Source organism: Pseudochaenichthys georgianus, chromosome 12 (genome assembly GCF_902827115.2).
Source record: "Pseudochaenichthys georgianus chromosome 12, fPseGeo1.2, whole genome shotgun sequence".
In the NCBI taxonomy this organism is placed as follows: Eukaryota; Metazoa; Chordata; class Actinopteri; order Perciformes; family Channichthyidae; genus Pseudochaenichthys; species Pseudochaenichthys georgianus.
The window spans coordinates 14609093-14621091 of NC_047514.1; the positions used below are offsets into that span (position 1 = coordinate 14609093).

At 40.8% G+C, this 11999-nt stretch overlaps 1 protein-coding gene across 2 annotated transcripts in view; it reads left to right on the forward strand.

The window, feature by feature from the left end:
* Window positions 1-11445, forward strand: part of gpsm1b (G protein signaling modulator 1b) — a 29981-nt gene extending 18536 nt beyond the window's left edge. The window contains exons 5-14 of one of the 2 annotated variants that reach the window (XM_034095443.1): window positions 114-237; window positions 1343-1458; window positions 1707-1862; window positions 1957-2065; window positions 2195-2309; window positions 3728-3798; window positions 4979-5149; window positions 9388-9550; window positions 9643-9848; window positions 10570-11445. In XM_034095443.1, the coding sequence (XP_033951334.1) occupies window positions 114-237; window positions 1343-1458; window positions 1707-1862; window positions 1957-2065; window positions 2195-2309; window positions 3728-3798; window positions 4979-5149; window positions 9388-9550; window positions 9643-9848; window positions 10570-10770 (1432 nt within the window). In that variant the 3' untranslated portion in view covers window positions 10771-11445. The remainder of the gene's footprint in view (window positions 1-113; window positions 238-1342; window positions 1459-1706; window positions 1863-1956; window positions 2066-2194; window positions 2310-3727; window positions 3799-4978; window positions 5150-9387; window positions 9551-9642; window positions 9849-10569) is intronic. The other variant, XM_034095444.1, reaches the window with a different exon arrangement.
* Window positions 11446-11999: the final 554 nt, after the last annotated feature.

Consider the following 11999-nt stretch of genomic DNA (forward strand, 5'->3'; position numbering starts at 1 on the left):
GAGACTGGGTTGTATATTAAGCTATTGTCTAATGTTAACATATATAATAACATTTACTTTAACATAATTGACATGCTGCAACTTAGTTTCTTATGTTTTACTTCTCTCTGTAGGATGAACTTGTGTTTGGTCAAAGAACTTGGAGACCGAGCTGCTCAGGGGAGGGCTTATGGTAACCTAGGCAACACCCACTACCTGCTGGGAAACTTTGTCGAAGCTATCAAGTTCCATCGTCAGGTGAGAAATTCAAGGTGTTTACCTGCATCATATTTAAAGTGCACCGATAAGAGTTATCAGCCATGTTGATGTGCAGGAACAGTGACCTTGCGTTGCCAAGGGAACAGCCTAACATTGTTTTTTGACACAAGGTCATTCAACATTTTTCATCTCCTCTTAATATAATTTCACAGATATAAACCCATGTCCCTGTTTTAGGTTCTTCATATTTGGTTTTCTTATCAATCCCATTAACATGCTCGCTAAAATATGGTCTGGGGTGTTTTGTTGGCTTCTGTGTGTGCTCTGTGCTCTATGACGTCCTAGCCAGGGATCTCTGAGTGTCCTCCCTGAAGCCCAGGATACATTTGGCATTGTTGTGTGCACGTCTGCCATGTGAAGCCCATAAGCAAACAAGTGGTTACCACACAATTTGATTTACTGTTGCTTGTTCAAACATCTTGCATAGCTAATAGCTCAGAGGTGCAGTCAGACTACACGGCTGTTCATTTCAGTTGAAGGACTTCTTTTTGAGAAAGATGTTACCTGGTTTGCCCTGCACAGATTCATTACATGCAAAATACAAGACTCACTAACACACAGCCATTTTGAGTACTTCTTTCATGTATTGTCATGTGTATATATAGCTAGTCCTGCTACATGGTGGGTTTTTCAGTGGACCACAATCCTCTTTTCCCTTGACCACATTGTGTAGAGATTGATGACATCTTATTGGAAAAAAAATTGGAGGAAATTGGTTTCTTGTTGAATCACTGGAAAGCAGGACTTTAAACTCTCTCGCCCCTTGTTTTCTGTCACTCTCTCCATTGTAAACCACTTGTTTTCTTATTCGAGAAGCCAGGCTCTCCTCGCTTCCCCATTACACATCTATCATTGTGCCTTGGAGAGGTTGCACTTCTTTTAAATGAAATCAGAGAAGCTGATTTGATGCAGCACTGCAGCAGCACATCTTGGACTTGTCTTATCGGCTCTGCTTGTACACAAGGCAAAGCACGGTTACATGAGATGTATGGTTTTTGGTATGTACCTCATAAAATTAAGAGCCAGTTTGAAATATATTTAGCTAATTTGTTTCGACTTGACATTTCTGTTCTGTCATTCACAGCGATTATCAATAGCCAAAGAATTCGGAGACAAAGCTGCAGAACGGAGAGCCTACAGTAACCTTGGCAATGCCCTGATATTCCTGGGCCAGTTCAACACAGCCACAGAATACTACAGGTGAGGAAAGTGGGGAGTCTGACATCTAGTGGAGGGAAGTTGAAGTGAACCAAATTATGCACAAAGTGAAAACGTTGATCAAGTACAAATAGAAAATGAAAAAAAACACAATTCTGATGCATGATCAAAACACTCCCACACACCTCAAAATGTATGTTATTAATCTCAATAACTTATTTGATACCTTTTTCATCTTTAAGGTTTCTTTTCTCACTTTATCCATGTGTTCCTTTTTTCTTTTTCAATAGGAAAACTCTGCAGCTGTCCAGGCAGCTGAGGGACCAGGTGATGGAGGCTCAGGCCTGTTATAGCCTTGGGAACACCTACACTCTTTTGCAGCAGTATGAGAAGGCAATAGACTACCACCTGAAACACCTGTACATAGCCGAGGAGCTTACTGATAGGTACAATGAGCAATATACAGTATAATGCTTATAAACAGACAAGCATAAGCACAGGAGTGGCTTTTAACATATGTCTGTATGCATGTCTCATTAGAGTTGGTGAGGGCCGTGCCTGCTGGAGTCTAGGAAATGCATACGTGTCTTTAGGGAACCACAAACAAGCTCTCCACTTCGCCCGAAAGCACCTGGACATTTCTAACGAGGTGAGGCATTATTTTAGACGTTTGTTTTTGCACTCGCAGTTATTCTAAAAAACAAACAAAAGAGCATCAACCTAATTTTCCCCATCTGAATCTGTTTTTCTTTGTCCCTGCTCTTCATTTCTTCCTCAGATTGGAGACAGAAACGGCGAACTGACTGCCAGAATGAATGTGGAGCAGCTCATGGAGTCTCTGGGGGTCAACGAGAGCGACCTTTCACCCTCCAGTTCAGAGTTTGAGATGCAAGGTGACCCTTGAAGTCATTTTTTCCATTTGAAAGGAGTGAAATGTCTTGAGCTTTAAAAGGTGTTGAAAGGCAAATGTTTCCTCCAAATGGCGCCAAACTAGCTTTTGCCCCATGTTTCAAGTCTTAATTAGATGCAGCTTCATATTTAGCAGACAATTATATGAGTGCAATAATTGTACCTGCAATACGTACAAGTACATTACCTTTTAAAGCAATACTACCATTTTGACATAAGACTTTAATCTGGTTTTAAAGGGCCACTGATTTGAGAATGAATGAACATTTATTACTGTAATAATAATATATGTTTTTGACTCTCCTCCAAGTTCTCATAAAATGATTTGGTAGGCAAGTTATTCAAGAGAGAGGGTGTGTCAGTGGAAAAAGCCTGACGCTTTGTGTGTGCTTGTATTTGTGTTTTTCGGTCAGTTAGGTTTTGCATTCACATAAAAAAAAATTGACCAGTTTGCACTCTGCACACTGTGGTTAAGCAAAGCTGTCTCACCCATCTCGCAGATATAGGATCAGAAAATAACAGCCATTGAGCTCTAGGAAATTGTTTATATCAGGAATTTCAAATGTAAAAACTTGACTGAGGGGTTTAGTAAATTGGCAACTATAAGAAACTCCAAAACCCTATGATAACAGATGTTCAAACAACATACACTAGTATTTAGATTCTGGTCTTTTAAGTTCATATTTAACATAAATAACATATGTGGGCTTGTAAGCTAACTGGAGTACTGTCTGTGTACATATGGTGGCCATTTAGATGTAAAACCAACTTAAGGTGAGTGCAGACATAACACAGACACCTTTGGTCTCTAATGTCTGAACTGAGGCTAAATGTGAGAGAAAGCGATGGGTGTGTACACATTTTTGGGGTAAGAAGAACATTCCTGACCTAACCCCCAGTCTCAGGAAGATGTTTTCTTGATTCTCAAGCAGCCTGTTGTCAACACTATCCTCACATAATAACATGGATTCATTATTACTATTATAATAGATTCCCTCCAACTTGCATGATTGAAATGCATAGAATGAATGAACTGTATAATCTTTATCGGTACGTCAGCCTGGCTTTTGTGTGATGTTTGCTTTCAGGAGTGAACCCTCCTCCGGGGCGAAACTCACACCCGTGTCCTACATTTCCCTGTCTGGTGCGGAGCTGGCAAACAGACTCTTATTCAACCAATCAAAACTGAGTCCAATGAACTCAACAGATTGTTTGGTTGTCTGCCTAAAACCTCATTATCCTTTCTGAACATCATGGGACCAGTGCTGTCATGATAAAAGACAAAGAGCGCCTTGCATCCGTGATTTCATTTAAGACTTCAGAGTCTCTACAGCTGTGAGACAAGTTATTTTAACGCTATGTAATAAGCTATGTTTATTTTTCTTATGCATTTTGTCTGTAGGAGCAAGACCCAAATTCACCAAAAGGAACAGCATGGACAGTGTGGAGCTGTGGAAGTACTCTTCAGATAAGGTGATTTATCGCTCACACACACACACACACACACACACACACACACACACACACACACACACACACACACACACACACACACACACACACACACACACACACACACACACACACACACACACACACACACACACACACACACACACACACACACACACACACACACACACACACACACACACACCATGTATACATCACTTCAGGGGACATTACATTGACTTACATGCATTTCCTGGACACTTATCTTAACCATAACCAACACATGCCTAACCCTAACCTTTACTCTTACCCTTACCCTAATCCTAAACCTAACCAAGTCTTCACCCTAAAATTAATGATTCCCCTTATGGGGACCTCCAATTTGTCCCCATAAGGGAAGCCAGTCCCCACACGTGACTATGTAAACAGATGTAGGTCCCCACAAGTATAGTAATGCTAGACCACACACACACACACACACACACACACACACACACACACACACACACACACACACACACACACACACACACACACACACACACACACACACACACACACACACACACGCACTCATGAAGCTTAGCCATTGTGTCTTCATTACACCCAGTGCTTCCATTGAATCGTTGTAACTGGGACAATGTAACTGTCCGCTGCACTCCCGCAGTGTTAAACCCCCCAGCAAATGACACACACACACACACACACGCACACACACACACACACACACACACACACACACACACACACACACACACACACACACACACACACACACACACACACACACACACACACACACACACACACACACACACACACACACACACACACCATGTATACATCACTTCAGGGGACATTACATTGACTTACATGCATTTCCTGGACACTTATCTTAACCATAACCAACACATGCCTAACCCTAACCTTTACTCTTACCCTAATCCTAAACCTAACCAAGTCTTCACCCTAAAATTAATGATTCCCCTTATGGGGACCTCCAATTTGTCCCCATAAGGGAAGCCAGTCCCCACACGTGACTATGTAAACAGATGTAGGTCCCCACAAGTATAGTAATGCTAGACCACACACACACACACACACACACACACCACACACACACACACACACACACACACACACACACCCTCTCCCCAAAGAGTGATGGAAGCAGCTCCAACAATATGTTCTTTTACTGCAGAATGGTGAGAACCAAGACTTGGAAAGTTTACCCGCGAGATCCAAGAGTCAGCTGTCGCAGCCAGGCAAGAGAAAAGGCTATCCTGACAGCCAGTCATCAGATGAAAGGCTGTGGTTGGACTCTCCCGTAGACACTGATGACATCACAGTGCAAGTCCCGCCTCCAGTGGCAGTGAGTAGCTTTATTTTCTAATTTGCTTCCTATTCGGACCCAAGTGTGTTCCTTATGGTGTTTCCAGTCGTTGTGCATAGATAAGCTAACTGACTGGTAGCTGTCTCTAAATTCAATCCAAGATGTAAAACTATTTCAGAATTTTTTTGTTTCAAATCTATTTTTGGCTTTAGCAATATCTCTCTTTTTTTAACACTCTAGTTTAGTTATTATTATCTTATTATATCACAATCAGAATACCGTCATACTACCTTTTTATCTGTACTGTAAAACGTTTTTTGCATATTGTCAAATAATTTGAAACGGATATAATCATGATAATGAAATGTAAGGTTTGAGCATTCCTCATAACACTGAGACCAGGTTCCAATATTATCACAACTCAAGTACTACTTTGAGTCAGTGTTTGAAAAGACTGCTGATCTCTACATTCTATTTCATGTCTCAGAGTATTAAGCAGCCCACCACAATTATGTGATAACAGCCCCAGTTCACATTTCCCATGAATGTAAGATATGCTAGTCTTTTAATTCACTCACAGCAGCCCTGAGAGCCCGCCTGAGAAAATAGGTTTTAATCTTTCTGCTAGAAAGCATCACAGGGATTTAAAATGCTGACTGCTGAATTACTACTTTGTCCCTTTTTGTTTGTTCTGTCCATCCCCTGTCAACATGTCTTCAGGGCTTCTGCTTTAAAGAGAAAATGAGAGGAATTAGAGAGATTAAATTAGGCACATTCCTCTTGATTTCCCAGGAGGTTTTGTTAGGAGTCAGATGCAGTATAAAAGGTTTCTTCTCATTAAATGTAAACAGTGGTCCACTTTATGTGAACTAGTTTCTTAATGAATAAACCTTTTCACAGCTGTTATATCCTTAAAGTTCTGTTCCCCCACGGCGCCTAATCATGCATTGCTTCTGTGACAATGTTAATTGTTGTTATCAGCAAGCTCACATGAGCGGAGATTACGGGCTGCATGATGATAGATCATCACGAGGGACTAGAGAGCTAAATGGTGGTAATCCTGATGACACTAAAGCGTACCCTTTTTCAACTATGTCAATCTTTTGAAGCCAGCTGTATGTCGGTGCTGTTGGGCCACTCTTTCCTAAATCTAGAACTTGTGATTTCTTTAAGAAAACATCGTCAGGGAAAGTTGGAATTGACGTATGAATTGACGCACCAATGATTTAGAACCATCAAATCATTTTTCACAGTTCACGTTCATGTTAGGGTGCAACAACCCTAAACATCTTATTGGTAAACAAAGGTATGCTGCTTTGCATGAAACCAACTCTGGGAAAGGTTCTTAAATATGCAGTGAATGGCAACATGCATGATATCATGCTTTAAGACAAAAAGTTGCTTGTGTAAGGCAACAAGTCGGCAAACTCACCAGTTGAAAAAAGCATTACAAAGTACCGCTACAATAGGTAATACTTTTTAATTACACGACTGCTTGAGCAGGTGATTGGGATAGCACGCGATCATGTGATAAAGGGTTTTAAGTTTAATTTATTTTTAAATCTGTAATAGATATATGAAAGTATAAGGTTAGAAAGCACAATTAGGATATAAAGTCGAAAAAACTGTCTGTCTTTTACTCTCCTTTCACACACTCACTCCCCCTCACACTTCTCTCACTCGCTTTCTACCTTCTCTCTCTCACTCTCTCACCATCACATGTTCCTTTCTCTCTTGTTCTGCCCCTTTGGCCTACTTGATTAATTGGACAACACAGAGAGGGAAGTGAGCAGATCCACACACAGAGCATGGGGCCAAAGACAGAAACTGCTATAAATCACAGCTGACTAATGTGCAACGAGAACATAACTCCATGAAGGGTTCTTTTTGAGATATCCTCCGTTGTGAATGGTTTCCTATAGAAAGCACTAAAGTGCTGACATTGGTAGCTCTTGTGATTTGGAGGTTGTTGATCTCTGCAGGCTGCCACTGTTGGCATGCAATTTCCTCATGACTGTACCCCTGCACCCATCTTTCCACCCACTCACTCCCCTCCTCCCATTTGTCCGCCGACCAGCTCTCCCCCCCCCCCCCTGTTGATAACGTGACCTTGATCACAGAGCTGCTGCCCTCCCCACAGCGTCAACCCCCCCGCTTCTCATAATGAGTTGTTTTCCCACAGTGGGCGATACGGGACAAAAATGCCCGGCAGCATAGCCACAGAGAGTGAGAGGGAGTGAGACAGGAGAAGAGAGATAGACAGAGAGTGGATGGCAGGGATTCACACAGGGGCTGGAATAGAGGGATACAGGAGGAGAGGAAATTAGAGGGAGGGCGTCGAGTACAGCGGGGGAGCAAAAAGAGAGAGAGTAAAGTGGTGGGTGAAAGTAGGGGAGAAGGAGGTGTGAGTCAGGCTTGTGGACAGTGAGGGGGAAAGGGAGCACAGAGAGACATGAGAAAGAGCCATTGATAAATGACAAAGAAGAGGTGCTGCTGGTAAGATATTTCATCCATGTTTTACCGCTTGAATAACTCTATAGTGCAAGGAAAGCTCCAGGTTATTATCTTCATTTTCCTTTGGCTTCATTAAACAAGTACCTGTTTGTTTTTTCTCAACGCATAGACATGTTGCTCTACTTTCAGGTAGTTTGTGCAATGGGGATTTATTTCTCAGAAAGAGTCAGTTCTGTTTTGTCTGAAGCATAGTCTGGTTTTACAATACAAGCCTCCATAGCAGAGGAAATAGTAATAGAGTTGAGTAAAATAAATGGTTAGTCGACCCTGACCTACTTCACAGTAAGAGTTTTAACTTTATCCACTTTTTAGTGTTATAGGTTTCATATGCTAGACCAGATGGTACAATGTAACTGTGAATATTGTTGGGGTAGAGTAAAGACGTTGATAACTAAGTAATACGTGCTTTATTGTGCTGCAATTTAAGCATAGGTAGTGTTTGGCCACAACCTTTGGAGATGTTATCCTTGCTTTGAGATTCATGGTTTCAAAGTTCTTCATTTTCTCAGATTTGAAGCTCAATGGAAAACTATTTTGAAATGGATTTAGAAACTATTTAATTATGTGTTTAGTTTTCTGTTGAACGTCGAAACACAAGAAGACTCTTTGCTATTTTTTCAGATTTGAGGGGGGGGGTTTACTCTGCAGGGTTATACAGATTTCTTACTAAACCCCATTTTGGAACAGACCCCAGGCATTTCTAAGCAGAGCCCTTAAAATTGTGAGGATAAGATAGAGGAAATCAGACTTCTCTGTACTTTTAGTTTATTATTTAAAAAAAAAAAATATGAACGTTTTTTTTACATTATTTTGTTTTCATGTTATCTGACAATTAAATTAGTCCGCAGTGTAAGGATTTTTTTAAACAGCTAGCAGAAATGTTCATTTTTGCTCTTTTATTTTGTAAAACTAATGTCATTGCTGCTGTCCAGTCGATTTCTTCTCATTCAGTATCGTAAACATCTCAGTCTGACTGCCCGTATGTCTCTGTAGCGCTGGTCAAACATCTGCTCTGTAGGCTCAGTGTATTTGTAGCTCAACACAGTTCCATGCATAATGTTATCCACTTCAGTTGCAAAGCTTAAACACACAGCCAGACTGTGACACTCGAGGGAGCGTCTTTCAGAGAGCAGCTCTACGAGACATGACTAGCCGTGAGGAAGTTCATTCCGTCAGCCAGTGATTGCATTATTGATCAGCTGATTGATTTGAGCTGTATGCTCATTTCCAGAGCTGCTAGCAGAATCTTAAACCAAAACAGTTGACGTTTACATTTAAACCAGTGACTACTTAGTTACCTAGTCACGTTTGTTTTATTAGACCAACTATACAAACCAGAGATTTAAACAAACAGTACAAATATAACAAAGACACTTCTGTACATACATTATGTTACCTTTATATTCTATCCCATTAAAGTTATAACATGATCAGCGGCTTCATCTATATCTGTTGAAATGATTATCTGCTCTTACAAGGCACCACTATGTGGGCCATTTAACTTTAATACAAATGGGATGTTTATTTTTACATGACATTTTATTACATTGTAACCCCTTCAGTATCTGGGCCAAGGTATTCTCACCAGGAATGCCATCCCATGTGAGTTCTCCCATGATTTCACATGCCGGCCACCTTAAAAATGCTCTCCCTCACGCCACTCCTGTCACCGAGTTTAGTCATCTACAGATCGCACTTCTCTGATCTAGGTAACGGTTCAGCATAACGGTAGAACATAATGTAAATCACATCTTCTCCCTCAGAAGCTGGGCCGGGACCCCTCCGATGAAGACTGCTTCTTTGACCTCCTCAGCAAGTTCCAAAGCAGCCGCATGGATGACCAGCGTTGCCATTTTGATGAGCCTGAGAACGGAGACAATGGAGAAGACGCTGCCAACTCCGTGGCATCCCTGAATGAGATGAAAGGTCAGTGAAAGAAAGCGTTTGCATACCTGTTTTATATTTTTAAGAATGAATGACCTCTTGTTTAATAACTGCTCTCTTCTCTGTTCTCCTAGATCCGTCAATCACCACCTCCCCACAGACGGAGGAGCTGTTCGATTTGATCGCTAACTCCCAGAGCCGCCGGCTAGATGACCAGCGGGTTAATGTTGGTAACCTCCCAGGCCTGAGGATTACCCATAACAACATGGGGCACCTTGTGGGTGAGGGAGATCATCAAGAACCCAGCGATGACTTCTTCAACATGCTCATCAAGTGCCAGGTAAGGCCACAATTCAAACATGACTAGAACTCAAATTTAAATCCCCATAGATCAGGGATGTCCACACTTTTTTCACGAGGGACACATACAGAAAAATATACGAAGGGCTGGGCCACTCCCTAGGGGTGAGGTATATTGCCTCTTAAGTTCAGTTATAAGTTGGAAAGATCAACCCAATGTAGGTACATTTGTCTTGATACGGGAAATGATGTAAGCCTACACATCACAGCTCTCCATAGGGTTTCATTTATTTTGTTAGCAGCTCATTCCTTAAAACAGAAGCTTCAGATTGCTTATAATACGAGGAAATATCAAGGGTATATTTCAAGTTTGTTATGTACAGTATATTTGTTATTGGGATTTTTTATTATCAACTTAGATTTGTTAGAACATGTTTTTAACTTTAATGGACTGAATTTATCTGAAAACTTATTAACACATGACTACTGTGTAATATATTTAAACATATATATTTAAGAAGTACAATATAAGACAAGCAGAAGTTTATTGTACTTAAGTCATACTTTTTTAATTTGCTGAGAGCCGATTCAAAGTGGTTGGCGGGCTGTAGTTTGGACACCCCTGCCATAGATCCTTAGTTATAAGTATTATGAATCCGTAAGATTGCTGTATGGGGAATAGAAGAGGTTGCCAATATAATTAGCTTAAATTAAACCCCATTGTGTCACACTTGCTTCAACACTCCAATATTTTCCTGTAGTCCTCCAGGATTGATGATCAGCGCTGCTCCCCACCAGAAGGAGGCCCCCACGCCCCCACAGTGCCTGATGAAGACTTCTTCAGTCTAATCCAGAGGGTGCAGGCCAAGCGTATGGACGAGCAGCGTGTCCATCTGCCTTCAGACGACCAGGACGACCCCCCGTCTCCTGACCCGGAGCCCCCTGGTGGTTTTCCCAGCTAGGACTTGTTGAATAATGCTGCAATACTTCCTGTCAAAGAAAGCAGAAGAAATTAAAGAGGGATGAGGCAACATTTAAAAACGGCACTGAAGGGTGAACTAACAAGATTTTTTTAGTAACAAGACAAATTTCATGTGCAATAGTTGGTGCCCTGTCAAATGTTGCTCGATGTATTATGTTCTAAATGTGTGTGGTAATATAACGGGGAAACAAGCAGAGTTTAAGCTCGCTGGGGGTAACATGAAACAGATATGGACTCAATATAATGCCTTAATCAGCATTTTTTTTTCAGACCCAAGATTGTATTCCCTGGTGTCAGATGTGTTTTGTAGAAGCACGCGATGGGCATACAGAGTTAATGTGAGACCTACAGCTGTGGTTGTTGGAATCACAAAGATTCAATGATAGGAAAACAGTTGATAAGAACATCAGAGATATGACTGGTTTTATAAAGACATAATATTGTCACTTTTTCAGCAAAATATATCTATTCATTCGACTCTGATCAATAATGTTTTTATCATTCAATCTCTGTGGTTCCCACTGCTCAGAGAAATGGGTATTATGTGCGCAGTAACAGTATTAGAGGATCGTCATCTAGTGTCAAATAAACTGCTTTGGTCAGTTTAAACATTCCACTCCTTGATAACCATGCTTAATTATTTGTTTTTTAGAAACTCATTTTCTTTTTCTAAATTAGCGGACTGATTGGATCTGAAGTGTTATTTATGTGCATTTCTGCATTTATAAAAATGCATCTCTTCACACAGTAACCAAGGTGACTGAGCAAACAATTCAAAGCTTCTTTTATAGATTGGAGAATAGAGTTTGATTCTGTCTCCAAGTACATGTTTCCGCTTATTTTCGGCTGTAATGTTATCTGCTGGCCATGACATTTTCAACTTCTGATAGCATAAGCATACTACTGCTTACTGCCATTATTATTATTATTATTATTATTATTATTATTATGACCTAACATAGGAATAGAAGCAGACGAATGTGTCATACTTTGATGAGTCGAACACCATGAACAATGTTAAAACACTAATTCTAGTTTCTGCTGCCTCCCTGTGGTCAAAACCTGGTACTACCTCTGTGAAATACAGAGCACCACCTGTTGGCGATAAAAGGCGTTCCATATTCTTAAATATTTGTAGGACAACATTATTATAGTAATATTGTGATAAAGTACAAGTATGACCACACTGAGGAACGCTCCCTTTGGTGT